Source organism: Streptopelia decaocto (assembly GCF_964273445.1).
Source record: "Streptopelia decaocto genome assembly, chromosome: 2".
Lineage (NCBI taxonomy): Eukaryota > Metazoa > Chordata > Aves > Columbiformes > Columbidae > Streptopelia > Streptopelia decaocto.
This window is the reverse complement of record NC_138655.1, coordinates 104,234,020-104,251,217: the sequence shown is the minus strand read 5'-3', so window position 1 is coordinate 104,251,217 and position 17,198 is coordinate 104,234,020. Positions and strand designations below refer to the sequence as shown.

Sequence of the window (17,198 nt, the reverse complement as noted above, 5' to 3'; positions counted from 1 at the left end):
GGGAGCGATTTTAAAAGTTTTTTACAGTCAGCATTAGCGTTTTCTACAGCTAGCTTAAGAAGCAGAATCTCCCGAGCCTCGGCATTATCTACTTGCCATTCCAGGGCTTGCTTTAATCTATCTATGAACTGCATATATGGCTCGCGAGATTCTTGAGTAATGCTAGTGAATGCTTTTTGGGGCTTACTAGAATCAGGGACTCTTAGCAGGGCCTTTTTTGCTTCCTCCCGGATTGTTTCTAAAGCCTCCCGGGGGATATCTCTAGCTTGGCCAGCCGGATCAGAATGCTGCCCAGTTCCGGTAAGGTGTTCTATAGTTAATCCAGCTAGAGCAGCATTCGCATGACCTGCGTACCCCAACAGAACCGTCTGCAATCCAGCCCTCCACTGGGACTCCCACATCGTATATTGTGTTGGTGTTAACAATAACCGCGCGAGGGATTTTAAATCATGTGGGGTCATAACATATGTATCAAACACAGAGGACAGAAGGCTTGCAAAATAAGGAGAGGACAACCCATGTTCAGTAACTGTACGACGTAGTTCCTTAATTACCGAAAAAGAAAGCGCTTCCCACTGAGCCGCCCCCCCCCCGTCCCTGGTATATCACCGGGGCTACTATAGTGCTTGCTATTTCTAGCTCCCCCTCCTTCAATGCTTGTCGCTTTATCTCTCCCCAAACTTCACGAGGGTCAGGGGGGAAAAACTCAGGCTCCTTTTCGGGGGCAATCGGACTCGAGTCCGAGAGATACCCAGCCGCACAAGCTAACGGTGGCGAAGCGGCGGCAGCGGCACAAAATGACGGCGAACGCGCCCGCGGCAGCGCGGCGGCGGCGCCACAAGATGGCGGCAGTGCGCAAGATGGCGGCAGCGCAGAGGGTGGTGAGGCGGCGGCAGCACAAAATGGCGACCGCACCGAGGCGGCGGCAGCACGAGGTGGCGACCGTGCCGAGGATCCCGCCCCACCAGCGATGTTAGGAGGGTAGGGAAGGGGTGGTTGAGCTGTCTCCTCCTGCTCCGAGGAGGGAGCTCGCTGATTTTGCTCCTGTGCCGATACGGCTTCAAAAATTTTTCTCCAGCTAGGGAGCAAACGCAGCGCTTCCTCATTTCCTAAGGTAGCTGCATCCCATAACTTTATCCCCACATTATCCCAAAGTCCACGTGTAAAAATTGAGGAGGCAGTAACCGTGGGGATTTTAACCTGCACCCATTTTAGGATGATCTTAAGATCTTGTCCCGAAAGAGCTTTTTCTCCCTGCTTTTTAAGCAGAGCTTTCATTAGCTCATAAACGTCTCTCTCAGGGGAACTCTCCTGATTCCCCATCCTTTAGTTTCCCGCAGCAGCTCACCTCTCGTTCCAGACGGAGGGAGTGAATCGCCGGCCGGCTTATCCTTTCAGCAGCTTACTCCACGTTCTGCGGGACGTCGCGCCCTGCCACCTCGCCCTGGGCTGCCTCCAGGCAGGCGGATATCTGACCTGCGTTCCTGTCACGGACGATCACGTCGGGGTCACCAATTTGACGCGACTGAGAGACGGGGACGCGACTTGATACAAGCAAAGTGTCCACTTTATTGCTCAAAATGTCCACATTTATACAGAAGAAGACGAGCGTGTCTTATGCTGATTGGTTAATCACTTTGACAGACAGAAGGCTGGCTATCTCTGGCGGGAACACTGGTCAGGCAGTGTTCGCATGGCAACAAGACTGCCACTTCGTGGTCACAGGCTGCTTCCCGCCTCAGGGTGCAGGCACCGCCCCTGTACTTTGTAACTATGGCAACACTTAACCTTATACATACGGCAAACATACAACAAACCAACTTATTAACTCCAAACACAGAAACTCAACTTATCAACTCTAAATTTAGATAATCCACAGGTCAAGGACAGCAAAAAGAACTTTTTCAAATACATAGCAGATAAAACTAATACCAGAGGCAACATAGGCCCACTGATGAATGGGGTGGGTGCCTTGATGGCAGAAGATACAGAGAAGGCAGAATTACTGAATGCCTTCTTTGTCTCTGTCTACTCTGCCGGAGACTGTCCTGGGGAGCCCTGTACCCCTGAGACCCCGGATGAAGCCAGGTCAATGGAGGAGTTTGCTTTAATTGATGAGGACTGGGTTAGAGAGCAATTAAATAGTCTGGACATCCATAAATCCATGGGTCCAGATGGGATGCATCTGTGGGTGCTGAGGGAGCTGGCTGAAGTCATTGCTGGACCGCTCTCCATCATCTTTGCCAAGTCTTGGGAAACGGGAGAGGTGCCCGAGGATTGGAGGAAAGCAAATGTCACTCCAGTCTTCAAAAAGGGCAAGAAGGAGGACCTGGGTAATTATAGACCGGTCAGCCTCACCTCTGTCCCTGGGAAAGTAATGGAACAGCTTATCCTTGGTGCCATCTCAAGGCATATCAAGGATGAGAGGGTTATTAGGGGCAGTCAGCATGGCTTTAGCAAGGGGAAGTCATGCTTGACCAACCTCATAGCCTTTTATGAGAATGTAACAAGGTGGATGGATGATGGCAGAGCGGTGGATGTGGTCTACCTTGACTTCAGTAAAGCCTTTGACACAGTCTCCCACAGCATCCTCACAGCTAAGTTGAAGAGATGTGGTCTAGACAATAGAGTAGTGAGGTAGGTTGCAAACTGGCTTAAAGAGAGAAGCCAGAGAGTGGTAGTCAATGGTGTGAAGTCTAGTTGGAGGCCTGTATCTAGTGGAGTGCCTCAGGGGTCAGTACTGGGGCCAATATTATTCAATATATTCATTAATGATTTAGACGAGGGAATAGAGTGTACTATCAGCAAGTTTGCTGATGACACTAAGCTGGGAGGAGTGGCTGACACGCCAGAAGGCTGTGCTGCCATCCAGCGGGACCTGGACAGGCTGGAGAGTTGGGTGGGGAATAACCTGATGAAATTTAACAAGGGAAAGTGTAGAGTCCTGCATCTGGGCAGGAACAACCCCAGGTTCCAGTATAGGTTGGGAAATTACATATTAGAGAGCAGTGTAGGGGAAAGGGACCTGGGGGTCCTGGTGGACAACAGGATGACCATGAACCAGCACTATGCCCTTGTGGCCAGGAAGGCCAATGGCATCCTGGGGTGTATTACAAGGGGTGTATTACAAGGGAGAGGTCCTCCTTCCCCTCTACTTCGCCCTGGTGAGACCCCATCTGGAATATTGTGTCCAGTTCTGGGCCCCTCAGTTCAAGAAGGACAGGGAACTGCTGGAGAGAGTCCAGCACAGGGCAACAAAGATGATTAAGGGAGTGGAGCATCTCCCTTATGAGGAAAGGCTGAGGGAGCTGGATCTCTTTAGTTTAGAGAAGAGGAGACTGAGGGGTGACCTTATTAATGCTTATAAATATATAAAGGGTGAGTGCCACGAGGACGGAGCCAGGCTCTTCTCGGTGGCAAACAATGATAGGACAAGGGGTAATGGGATCAAGCTGGAACACAAGAGGTTCCACTTAAATTTGAGAAAAAACTTCTTGTCAGTGAGGGTGACAGAGCACTGGAACAGGCTGCCCAGGGTGGTTGTGGAGTCTCCTTCTCTGGAGACATTCAAAACCCGCCTGGACATGTTCCTGTGTGACCTCACCTAGGCGTTCCTGCTCCAGCAGGGGGTTTGGACTAGATGATCTTTTGAGGTCCCTTCCAATCCCAAACATACTGTGAAACATACTGTGATACTGTAAGATAATAATATAGATTCTGGTAAATTTTATTCAAAATGAGGTTCCACTTTGATTTTTGACAGTTCATTTTAACCAATTATTTGCCTTAGATATTTTTGAAATAGCTTCATTAAAGCAGTAATCTGTAATGACTACATGCAGTGTCTGTTCACTTTTATAGTTTTAAGTGCATAGCTGTTTAGCAGTGTTCATCTTTTATGAGTCATGAAGTAACTTCAGGAATATTCAGCTAAATTTGTAGACATCACCTTAAATTCTGAAATCAGTTGTGCTCCATGGTTGACAGAACCCCCTAGTGGTCATCACTCTTGAATTTCTTTGTCCTTAGGCCTTGAAGAATTTCCCAGAAAAACAAAAGCTCTTTCTCCAGGAATTAATTAATCTTTGACAGGGGAAGCCTGAAATTTCTATGTATTAGTTCTTTTGACTTCCAACCATCTACAAAATGATCTTCCTGATCACGACACTTTTTCTCATTTCTTCATCTTTTGTTTCTTTTTCCATATGTTTGTTCCTCATTTTCATAACAATATCTCTGGCTGTCTTCCTTGGAAACTACCTTGCCTCTTTCTCCAATATCCTTCACTCCACTCTGTCACTATTCAGCATTGCTTTGTTAGCCCTCTGTCACAAATACGACTGATTCTGCCTAACTTCTTTTTTTCTGTACTATGTCTAAACAGATAGTCAGCAGGGCAAACACTTCTCAGTTTCTCTGTAGCCAGTGGAGAGAAATAGTCATACCAGCTTGACTTATCTGACCTATTTTAGATTTTCACTGCAGAATGAGTTGTGCTCTAAGCTCCATTAACTATATTAATAAGACTGCTCTTCAGTCAGAAGATTACTGCTTTCAGTACCTTTGGTTATCTTTTTTTGGAGTCCTTGTACTTAGTAGATGCCTTTCTGAATGTTCTCCAGTCCACTTGAATTTCTTGTCTGGGAGGTTCTCAGTAATCTCAGTTCTTTATCTCAAGCACAGCATGGTGGTACACATCGTCTCTGTCTCCAGGATCCTGATACAACCCTGCCCATCTTTTGCCATTTGTTGCCAGCATCCAGAATTCTTACAATAGGAATGTTATAGGAGTACATCTATGCCCAGTCCTTTTAGTTTTTACTTATGGGCCTGATGTCCATGAGTTTGTCTAAATCCATTCTTGAACCTGCTGATATTATCTGCTTCCAACAACCTCCTGTGGCAGCAAGTTCCAGAAGTCTACTGCCTTATATGTAAAGATGTTCTTTTTCTGTGTTAAACTTGTTTCCTATCACTTTCATTAAGTGTCCCATGGTTATAAAATGTGGCTTTTAGTGGTTGTTCACCTTTTCAGTTATCCTCATGATTTTGTAAACCTTAGTCATACGTTCTTTCAAATTTACCATCTCCAAATAGAAGACTTCTGGCCTTTTTGGTCTGTTGCATAGTAGCTGCCCAGACTGCCTGGTGTTTTAGTGGCCCCTCGCTGTTCCTACTCTGACTCCACTCCATCTTTATTGAGATGCAGAGATCAATGGCACATAGAACTCAATATGTGAGTGCCATAAACTTGATGTTTATTGGCCTTTGGCTGCCACTGGGATTTGAGCGGACAGTTTAAGAACTGTCATCAATTACTAAGGTCTAGTTACGAAATTGCACTTACTGGGGATACACTTGTTACATTCTTACTACAAAGATTTATTTTAACAGTTTCTTCTATAGCAAATGGCATTTTATGATTGTCCAGCTCTCTCAGGTCTGATACAACCTAAGCTTATGTCTTTGAAAGGTCCTTCTTGGAAATGTTTGCAGTGGTTGAGAAAGTGGTTTTATCTTCTTTTCTTATATTGTGGTACATGCTGCACTCTGGTTGCTGTAAATCAAAGCTTGCACTAGTATATGTCAGTCCCAGACATAGGACCTAAACTAGTCTGGATAGTATTTGACCTTAAAAATATTTCTAATATTTATATATTGTCTCTGTAATGATTTGCTTGGGCTAGTGTGTAGCTCTACTTTAGAGTAAGTAGAAAGCAGAAAGTCAATGGGTTGCAAAAAACAGTATCTCTTTATTTCAGGATCCAAAAATGTATGTACAGACAGTGTTGGATGTCCATAAGAAATATAACGCTTTAGTCATGTCTGCATTCAACAACGATGCTGGCTTTGTGGCTGCACTAGACAAAGTAAGTATATGTAATGTCATACGGTGTACTTTTCTTTTTTCATTGTTTTGTCTCCCAGAATTTCACTGTATTTTGTGATTTATAGGCTTGTGGTCGATTTATAAATAACAATGCAGTGACAAAAATGGCTCAATCATCCAGTAAATCCCCAGAGCTACTGGCACGATACTGTGACTCTTTACTAAAGAAAAGGTACGTCTTCAAAGACAAATTATTATTTCAAGTTGGGTTTTGTTTTAAAAGGTTTTAGTATCTGAAGTTTTATATTGTGTCTTCAGAAACGGAACTTAATGTTTCAAGAAGAGTTAATTATACCAAATTCTGAATACAAAAATTTCAATAGGACTGTTCCTAAAGATTCTATGGAGTTCACTTTTCTTTTTTTAAAGAGGAGAGGGAAAATAATAAAAAATCTAAGACCTTTATTTCTTTATAGGAAACTAAATTCTATTTTTTTAGTAAAACAGAAGGTTTTTTATGTGCTTTTTTTTCCCCCAAATTTGAGTTGTGTTACATATTGCAAAGAGTAGATGTACATTCCCTTTTTCCATTAAAATTCTTGTTCTCGTCCTGTTACTTTCTCTATGTCATCTTTCATCTGGGCAGAGACTGAGGAGGATAAAAACTGCTGTCTAATCTCTCGTCGTTTGTAATTTAATTAAGGTATTTTGCTTCAGATGATTCAGCAGCTCATACACTGAGTTGGTATCAGTTCCTTTCATACTGGATTGGTGTCAGATTTGTCACTGGCAACTTTTCTAGCTTTTTTGGGGAAGGAATAAAAAAACACCACCAAACAATGCAAAAACAGAAGAACTTGCTCACTTTTCCCTTCCCCTACCTTCCTTCCTTCAGCAAAGGGTTTATTTTCCCCTGTATAAATACTAACTTTCTGTGGGGCAGATTTGGGGGTATGCCTGATGGACAAGCATGATATGGAGGATAACAATGTGAGCCTGAGCACTTATCCAGGCAAGACCCAGCTCTCTGAGCTGTTTTTTTTCCACTGTAAAAAAGAATTTAAAAGAATCTAAAATAAGAAACTAAGATAGCATTTAGCAGCAGAAAAAAGGCAGGGAGAGAGAATCCATGTTTGAGCCCTTAAGTCCTGATATCAGGAAGTCTCAAGCAATTCATGGTCCAGGACTTCAACCTGTTGCTTAAAAATCCCTTACTTCAGAATTGCTGACATGTGGAGTAGTGAAGTGTTCATTTCAACTACACTGTTTCGTCTTTAAAGAGTCTTTGATTCCAAAACTACTCTGTGTTCCTTTATTTATGGAATTCCCATATACATCCGTATGTTGTTTAAATTTGGCAGTTTGGGCCTCATTAAAAATGCACTTGTTTAATTACAGCTCAAAGAATCCAGAAGAAGCAGAATTGGAAGATACACTCAATCAAGTGGTAAGATATCTATAAATACAGTTCTTGTATGTGTAAGCTTTGACAAGTTAGTAATATGCAATTGTCACACAAGTCAGATGAGAGAAGACCTTTTATTTTGAATGTTTGATTTCATTACTTGATAATTCAGCTTTTCAGTAATAGTCTTTATCTCTGTGTAGCTTATTGGTTGTGTTTTTTTAATTAAAAAAACCCTTTACAGCAGATTCAAAGTGGCCAGATGGAACTTATGCTTTTACTTTATTTTTATATATGCCTATAATATATATAATTTCTACAATATATTTTTTATAATTGCCTATATGCGATATGTATTTATTTGTATATAAGGCTGTACATGTGGAATGTACAGTCAATGTGTTTAAAATAGTAGCCACATTTAAAACAAACACCACCACTCTCACTGTCCACAAAAAATAAGCCCTGCCCTGAAAAATTTAAGTGCAAATGAAGTAGCTGCTGCTACAGCTTTTTCAAGACAAATGCTTAAATATTTTTTTTCTTGCAAATTTTCTTGGCTTTTCCAGATGGTGGTTTTCAAGTACATTGAGGATAAAGATGTGTTTCAAAAATTCTATGCTAAAATGCTGGCAAAAAGACTTGTACATCAGAACAGTGCTAGTGATGATGCTGAGGCAAGCATGATCTCTAAACTAAAAGTGAGTATTCCATGACTGTCCTATGTTCTACCATATTGCAGGTCTTCAGGCTGCTAGAAAGCGTTTATGTATGTCCTTTCATGTCATTATTTTGTGTACAATAGAAAAATACACAATAGAGGTCTCCATTTTTTGTTTGTTTGTTTTTCTTCAACTTCCTGGGAAGTTACAGTGCATGTCTCTCTGGAGTTAAGCTTGATTATTCTTATCCATATGAATGACATAGATACAATTATCCAGGGGAATTACTGTTGCTTAATTTCATTAGTGCTTGTTCATTCAAGGTCAAGCAAAATATGATCGTATACTCTTTTAGTAGTCTGTTTCATTGTCTGTTTTGTTTTATTTTTGAACAAAATTTTCTTCTTTTTTTTTTTGATAGTTAGAGGTCATGTCTAGCTGGGATCAGTACTTTGATTAAGGAAAATACTGAACCTTTGTACATCTTTGTTTAAGAAAACAGGGTCAGATACTTTGTTCTTCTTATTCTCACATGTCAAAAATGTGTCTGCTGACATATCTGTGCTTTTAAAATACAGCAAGCTTGTGGTTTTGAGTATACCTCCAAGCTGCAGCGGATGTTCCAAGATATTGGTGTAAGCAAGGACTTGAATGAGCAATTTAAAAAGCACCTGACCAATTCAGAACCATTAGATTGTAAGTAATACATTTACCTAAGTTACTGTTCAGTAGTTTAGCTTCCTCTTACTTCCAAACAGCTAAATAAGGGGGAAATATTTGATGTAGACATCATACCCCTAGAAATTAGAGTTAATATTATTTTGACCAAGATAATTAGGATTTTTAAATTAGTCTTATAGATCTGTACTTTGTCTTCTAATAGCACTTTATATCTTCTGTTATGGGTAGTCTCTTCCTAATTTTGCAGCTCATGTTTAGGTATTAGGTTGGTGTGAAAGTAATTGCAGTTTTGGACCTTGAATTTTAAATCATTATAACTAGGCTCAAACACATCTTTATTAATCAAAATAGGAACCATTACAATCAACACACTTTTGCCAATGAGAAGCAAGTTTGTTTATTCCTGTAACATAAAAATCTGTGCCTCAGGATTCAGCGAACTCTTGGAAAGCATTTTCTGCATCCTGTGGGTTGTGGAAGCATTTTGTCTGCAAAAAGTTGTCAAGATGCTTGAAGAAGTGGTAGTTGGTTGGCGAGAGGTCAGGTGAATGTGATGGGTGAAGCAAAACTTCATAGCCCAATTTGTTCAACTTTTGAAGAGTGGGTTGTGCAACGTGTGGTCAGGCATTTGTTGTGGAGAGGTATTAGGCCCTTTTTGTTGTCCAGTGCTGGTTGCAGGTGCTGCAGTTTTCATTGCATCTCATTGATGTGCTGAGCAGACTTCTCAGATGTAAAGGTTTTGCTGGAATTCAGAAAGCCGGAGTAGATCAGACTGGCAGCACAGCATCAGACAGTGACCGTGACCTTTTTTGGTGCAGTTTGGCTTTGGGAAATACCTTGGAGGTTGTTCTTGGTTCAGCCACTGAGCTGGTCATTGCTGGTTGTCATATGAAATCCACTTTTTGTCGCACGTCACAATCCGATCAAGAAATGATTCATCTTTCTTGCGTGGAATAAGTGAAGATGATACTTTAAAACGACATTTTTTTATTATTATTATTTTCGTTCATCTCCGGAGGCACCCATTCATCGCACTTTTTCACCTTTCCAATTGGCTTCAAATGCCGAACAACCATAGCATGGTTGACATTGAGTTCTTCAGCAACTTCTCATGTGGTTGTAAGAGGATCAGCTTTGATGATTATTCTGAATTGATTGTTGTCAACTTCCAATGGCTGGCCACTATGCTTCTCAACTTCAAGGCTCTCATCTCCTTTGGAAAACTTCTTGAACTGCCACTGCACTGTATGTTCATTGGCAGTTCTTGGGCCAAATGCGTCGCTGATGTTGCAAGCTGCCTCCTCTGCTTGAACTCAAATAAGAAAATAGCTTGAATTTGCTTTTTGTCTAACAGCGTTTCCATAGTCTAGAATAAACAGCAAGTAGTAAGTCAGTAACAAAACAAACCAAAGTGAGAAAATGATGTATAACATAACCACATTTATTTACAAATTAATTCCGATATCAAATGGCAAATTTCAGCAATGCAAAAACTGTAATTCCTTTTGCACCAACCTAATATGTAATTAATTTAAGTTGAATCCTCTCTGGTTTTCTTTAAGTAGTTTTGATTTTGAGCACAAGTTGGCCTAAGTTCATACTTATGTTAAAGTATTAAGGAAGAAAGAATGTTCTAGTTTAGGCTGTTAGACAGCCCTTTAACTTTTTTTTATAAAGAAATATTATTTTCATTGAAGCACATTGAAACAAATTCTTTAAAGAACTGATAATGATTTGTTGGATTACATTTGGAGCTGTGTATTGGCAAGCTTAAGTTTTACTTAGTTTGTGTGTTCTCACTGACTTGCCCAAAATGCCTTGCAAGTATAAATGTGCAATGTTTATTCTTGCAGTTGTGTACTGTGAAGTGATGAGTTTTAGTTATGCATAAAAGTGAATGCTTACTATTTTTCCTCTTGCATCAGATCTGTTGTAGGGATAGAATTGGGGTAATAACTTCTACAAATGAGAGAAAATAGAGTGACTGTCACAGTAAATCTAGACCTGTCCAACTGCAGTGACATCTTATGTGAATTCCTTTGGTTTATGGTCAGAATAAAAAGAAATATGTTGCTTAATGATTTTTTACCATGTTAGTCTGAGCAAGGCAGAACTATGTCTTGTTTGTGTTAGAATTGGGACTGTGTGTTTGAAGAGGCAGTGGGAACAAGGGGGATAATGCAGCTCAGCCTCTTTACCTCTCTTCCAGTGGATTTCAGCATCCAGGTGCTGAGTTCTGGATCGTGGCCGTTCCAGCAGTCCTGCACATTTGCTCTGCCCTCTGAGGTGAGGTTCTTGCACTTGGGTCATTGGAGTGTGGAATGCTCATGTGAGAAATTTGTTTTACATAGCTGATGTCTCCTGGTTTTGCTGTGTGTCAGAGGGGACTGGAGTTGTCTCTGTGGTGGTTGCCTATTTCACAGAATCACAGAATGGTTGGGGTTGGATGGGACCTCTGGAGATCATCTAGTCCATCCCACCTGCTAAAGGAAGTCCACCTAGAGTAGACTGATTGCACAGGAATGTGTCCAAGCTGATCTTGAATGTCTCCAGAGAAGGAGACTCTAAAACTTCTCTGGGCAGCCTGTTCCAGTGCTCTGGCACCCTCAAAGAGAAGTTGTTTCTCCTCATACTCAGATGGAACCTCCCATGCTTCAGCCTGTGCTGTTGCCCCTCATTTGGCACCACTGGAAAGAGTCTGGTCCCATCCTCTTGACACCCACCCTTAAGACATTTTATAAGCATTGATAAGATCCCGTCTCAGTCTTCTCTCCATGCTAAGATGACCCAGGTCTCTGAGCTTTTAATTTATCTTTATTTGGCTGGAGGATATTTGGAACAAGATAAGTGAGCAAGGTAGTAGGAAAGAATTGTGTGACATATATAAATGTCTTCTCCTGTGGAAAGACCCTGGTTAATGACTCTGACTTCAAAACATTCAACAGTAACTGAAGCAAATCTTTGGCATATTTTTCTTTGTGTACTTTTATTTAAGAAACTTATTCTTGCCATTGCTTTGGTTCTGTACAGTAAAAGGTTTAGATATTATAATAATTAGTTTTCTGTTGAGTCCTTAACTAGAATAGACAAGACACAAATACTTAACATAAGAAATAAGTCACTGCTGTTACTTGAAGGATGAAGGTGAATAAAAGAGATTGCCTTTCTAGCCTAGCTTCGTCTATAATAAATGGAAGAATAGAACTTAAATGCTTATTTGGGTTTGTGTTGTTAATGACACTTGAAGGAGAAACTCATAACAAGGGGAAATTTTCAACCAGTCTGAAGAATTTGAATGCTCTGGATTTCTGTTTGTCTTAATCAGACAACATGGCACTGGAGAGTGATCTGATTTGTTTCTCCTTTGCTGGTTCCAGAGTGTGATCTAGTGAGGGTAAATGAAGGTTAAAAAGATAATTTTTTTTTAATATACTTATTTATTGTTGTTGTTTGTTCTTTTTTTTTTTTTTTTTTTACAGTTAGAAAGGAGCTATCAGAGATTTACTGCATTTTATGCCAGCCGTCATAGTGGAAGAAAATTAACATGGTTGTATCAGCTGTCCAAAGGGGAACTGGTTACCAACTGTTTCAAAAATAGATACACGTTACAGGTAAGGATAACACCATGCTAACAGAAGCACTTGGCAATGGTCGCATTCAGAGAACTGGATGCAGATGATCATTTAAAGGACATGTGTTCCCACTCTGTTCTACTGCTCTTATGCGATCTGAATGAGCTGCTCAGCGTCTTTTCTCATCATTTGGAGATAATTGCTTTTCCTTACTTTAAAGGACCGCTGTGCAGGTAAACGTGTTTAAAATGGTGAACTGTGTAGATGATGAAGTAGTGGAGTTCATGTGAATAACTGTGCCTGCATCCAAAATAATTTTAATAGGTAATCATAGAATCATTTTGGTTGGAAGAGACCTTCAAGATCATTGACTCTAACCGTTCACCTAACACTGGCACTAAACCATGTCCCTGAGAACCTTATCTATGTGTTTTTTAAACACTTCCAGGGATGGTGACTCAACCATTTCTCTGGGCAGCCTGTTCCAATGTCTGGCAACCCTTTCAGTGAAGAAGCTTTTCCCGATATCCAATCTGAACCTCCTGTGATGCAACGGGAGGCCATTTCCTCCTGTCCTATCACTTGCTACTTGGGAGAAGAGACCAACAGCCTCCATGCTACAACCTCCTTTCACATAGTTGTAGACAGTGATAAGGTCTCCCCTCAGCCTCCTCTTTGCCAGCCTGAACAGCCCCAGTTCTCTGTGAACTGAGCTGTATTTTATGTCAAAATACTCATTAACAGGATGTAATGATCTATGACGAGTATTTTAAATTATTCAGTTCCCTAATTTGGGGGTGTGTACATGTTCATACATATGCATATATGTATGTGTTTAGCTACTACTTACGATGCTCACATGCTTTCATTAACTCCTGCGAATAACGGTGCTGTCTTGAAATAAAGCAAGGCACAGATGCAAGACCTGGTGGCTGCAGCTCTGTGTATTAATGAAGTGAACATAAATGCTAGCCCTCTCCAGATGGCTGTTGGTGTTATGATTAACTGAACCTTCACTGTATGTTTATTTGCTTTAATGATACTTAAGATCTATGTTTAAAAGAAAATTAATTAGGGAAGAGAATATTGGACTAGTGGTTTAAACAGGTGTTGAACTGGGTTGTGTGAGACAACTGCAGCCTCTTTAAGATCTCATGTTGCTTATACTTTCATGTCTGCTTTCCCTCAAAAAGTAGACAGAGGGGAGGAGTTCACAAGAGGGAAAAGAAACAAGATATGTTAACCCCGTGGCGATAGACTTGAATAAGCCACTGATAGCTGCCTTGTTTATAAATTTGGCTTCATTATTCTACTGGAGTTGGGAGGGTTGTGAGGGTGACGTCAGTAGTCTGTAGGTTTTAATGAAGATCAAATGAGTAACCCTCTGAGTTACAGAGGAAAGGAGCTAAAAGTTACATTAGCACGTAGAAAGATCAGGCTTTGACATCATAATAGAAGATCCAATGAAGTGTCTGCAGCTGGTTAAATGATCATAATCTTAGAGTTTCTGTTCAGATAATGCTAGAAGGTAGAGTTCTGGTTGTATAAGTAACATCAGATTTTCCTGTATTGTGTAATGATAAGCACTAGTTTGGTATTCTCTGTCATCCAAATATTTCAGTATATGCATTAAACTGCTGAATTTTAGGCTGTTCAAATTCAGAAAGTGTGTTATTCATTCTCATTTTCTGATTTTTTCCCCCCCCTTTCCCTTCATTCTCTTTTTTTCATCTGTTAGGCATCCACATTCCAGATGGCGATTTTACTGCAATACAACACAGAAGATGCCTATACTGTGCAGCAGCTGACAGACAGTACTCAAATAAAAATGGTAGTGACTTTGCACGTTTTACTACGCTCTTGTGAACAAGTGTTTTGGTCTTCAGGGTTCTTCCTGCTATCGTAAGAAATTGGAATTAGACATGCTTGAAGCCAGAGTTGGTTTCTGTCCTGAAGTTAGACAGATGTGCTCTATTCTTGGTCAAGTTACTTTCCTGGTTTACTTCCTAATAGTTAAAACTGCCTAGTCTTCTAATGAATTTTAGTGTGTATATATTCTCCTGTTCACGACTAGAGTGAATTGCCTTGCTTCCTGCTGAGCTCTGGTAGTAAGTTTTCAGTGTTTTGCTACTTACATTTTAATATTAAAAAACATTCTAGGAAAACCAGCATTTTTTTTCCTTAATTGGTTGATCTGTGCATCCATTCTTTACATCTCAGGGTTCATATACATGAACAGAGACAATGAAACTGCAAATTTTACTATCTCTTGTGGAAAAGGTTCTTCCAAGTAGATGTAATGGCCCAGTTTATTTGGCATTTGTGTCCTTTACTAGTAGGTTTGAATCAAGTCGTCTGTGACTTCTGGAAAGTTAGGCAATGCCTGGTCAGTGAGACCTTTACTTTTGGAAATGCATATCTAGAAAGTTACTGCTGCTGATGTTTTACGGTAACCTCAGAAGCCTTATGGGGTTGCCACTTATTATAGATGCTTGTTTGCAGACATATATATATATATTTATTCATGTAAAATAAATATTTGGCCCAATCTATGATCAGACCAGAATAAAACTCTTTATACAGCTGAAAACTAACTGCATGGAACCCAGAAGACTTCTACTGTGAGAAAATAGCAGCTTTGAAAGCCTGCACAGAACGCTGCCTATAGTGTAGCCTTCTGGGTGACTGGCCAGTGACAGTAACCAGAACAGATCCTTGGTGTAAGCAAGAAAACAAACATGTTAATCAGAAGGCAGAGAGTGTTTGCTTTCTGAGGGTTACATCTGCCATGGTATCTATGGTTCAGTGGGGAGAGACAAAAAAAATTTAATAATCTGCTTGCAAAAAAACAGCAACTGCAAAGATCTCTTGTTTGGAATTAGTCTTTGTAAAGAATTTTATGTTATTTGGCTGACTGCAAAGGGTAAATGGCTTAACACCCAAAAAGGGCCTTATTACATTTTATTTCTGTGAACTATATTTTTACTACATTTTGTTTTCACTCATTTTGCAGTGGTTTGCACTTGCTAGTTCTTAGTATAAGCCTATGTATTCTTGTTGAAATATTTTAAGTTAGAGAAAGATGCTTTCTGTGCTGATAACATTTTCTGTAATTTTGTAGGATATCTTGGCACAAGTTCTACAGATACTGTTAAAATCAAAATTGCTTGTAAGTATAAATCAAAATTGCTTGTAAGTATTCTTTTTTATGACCTGCTCATCATTCAACAGAATGTATTAATGAATATTTATGTATTTATTTTATTCACTTCTTGCAGGTTTTGGAAGATGAAAATGCAAATGTTGATGAGGTGGAGTTAAAACCAGACACCTTAATAAAACTGTATCTCGGTTATAAAAAGTAAGAGAAAACTACAGCAGCATACATCATTTGTGTATAATGCTCCTTCCCTGCTTTCAAAATTTGGGTAAAACCTAATACTCCTGGGATGAAAGCTCCAGGGTTCAAGTGCCGATTTAAATACAGATCCAACATACCAACTTTAAAGGAGAGAGTTGGCTAGTAGGGAAGATAAGGGAAGATGCCAGCTCTCTGACTTAAACTTTTATCATAAAGTCTGTCAAGGCCTGAACATATTTTCATATCTCCTTTTTGTTCCTTGTTTCTTGTCTAATTCTTGTAACATTTATTTCTGGTAAGAAATTGTGCTGGTTTTTACCAGGGTGCATGACGTTGCTTGCAGTCAGCAAGTACATTATATTTTACAAGGTTACAGTAGTGTGTGGTGACCAGCAAAGGTCAAAGTCTCATCCACTGGAGATAACATGAGAAGATCAGCAGGCTCATTTTAGAACTTCAGAGCGTACAGTGATTTGAAAACTTAGTAAACATGATTTTCAGTAGTTTTTATTATCTAACTAGTGTTGCTTTTAATGTTTGTATATTTTAAGCTGTTCATAGTACTGCAGTGAGTGTTTATCACACTTACCAGAGTATAGAAGTAAACAGACATAAATTCAGTGAAGAGTTCAGTACTGCCTGAGAATAAGACGGCAAGTGAAGGCAGCGTGTTGAAACCTTTCCTTGTAGTACACACTTTATCTGCTTCCTTCCCTCCTTGACCAATAATTAAAGGTTTGAGAATTCATGGTCAGTTACATTAATATGGTGATGGAAACAGCTCGACATTGCTGCACTGTGTGGCTTGGTAGTTTCCAATTTATGCTGCACAAGACTATGCTAAATAAATAACAGATCCCCTCTCTAGGGAAGCATCTGGATCTCCTGCCCCACTCGTGACATGTCAGCTTCTCTTGACAGTGGCCACGTGTGATAGTGGGGAGCCTGTGAAATGAAAGGCAGGATTCAGTTTTACAGAACAAATGGATTTTTCCACATTATGGTCAGAATCCAGTCTGTACATCAGAAAGGTGATTCTGTTTCCACTGAGTTTCTTTGTTCCATTTGCTGACTGGAAGCTTCTTATTAAACATAGAAATCTTTCAAATATAGCGTAGTTATACAGCACTGATTTGACCCGACAGATCACTAGGTTTTATTCAGTAAGTCATGAAATACATGAACAAATTGGTTGGGGTTGGTTAGTTGTGGGGTTTTGGGTTTTATTCATTTTTTTAACTTGAATAAGATTGTCTAAAATTTTCAGAAGTGCCAAAGTCCCGTTTCGTTGTAAAGTAATTGTGGTTGTGTGGTTTTTATTTTGGAATTGGGTTTTGTTTGCAATTTTTTGTTTTCTGTTTGTTTGATTGTCTTTTAAACAGGCCAGTTGTTTTATTCCTGGTTTTCTTTACAGTAAAAAGTTAAGGGTAAACATCAATGTGCCAATGAAGACTGAACAGAAGCAGGAGCAAGAAACTACACACAAAAATATAGAGGAAGATAGGAAACTGCTGATTCAGGTGACTTGTATTACAGAAACGCTGCCTTGCTGTGAATTACAACTTTGTCATCCTTTAATGAAGCTTACTGTGGGGTTTTCTTGATTTTTATGAGAAGACAATATGCCATTGCAGTGCACTGTTTTGGAGCTAAAAATATATTTACCATACTCCTAAAGGCGATTGGA

The 17,198-nt window shown here is 40.0% G+C and overlaps 1 protein-coding gene across 2 annotated transcripts in view; it reads left to right on the top strand.

Moving 5' to 3' along the window:
- The window catches only part of CUL1 (cullin 1), a 61,286-nt gene that overhangs the window by 41,953 nt on the left and 2,135 nt on the right, over window positions 1–17,198 (top strand). For both annotated transcript variants that reach the window (XM_082046015.1, XM_082046016.1), the window contains exons 10-20: window positions 5,763–5,870; window positions 5,956–6,062; window positions 7,229–7,277; window positions 7,805–7,936; window positions 8,476–8,593; window positions 10,788–10,864; window positions 12,058–12,189; window positions 13,889–13,981; window positions 15,272–15,319; window positions 15,429–15,511; window positions 16,926–17,031. In XM_082046015.1, the coding sequence (XP_081902141.1) occupies window positions 5,763–5,870; window positions 5,956–6,062; window positions 7,229–7,277; window positions 7,805–7,936; window positions 8,476–8,593; window positions 10,788–10,864; window positions 12,058–12,189; window positions 13,889–13,981; window positions 15,272–15,319; window positions 15,429–15,511; window positions 16,926–17,031 (1,053 nt within the window). The remainder of the gene's footprint in view (window positions 1–5,762; window positions 5,871–5,955; window positions 6,063–7,228; window positions 7,278–7,804; window positions 7,937–8,475; window positions 8,594–10,787; window positions 10,865–12,057; window positions 12,190–13,888; window positions 13,982–15,271; window positions 15,320–15,428; window positions 15,512–16,925; window positions 17,032–17,198) is intronic.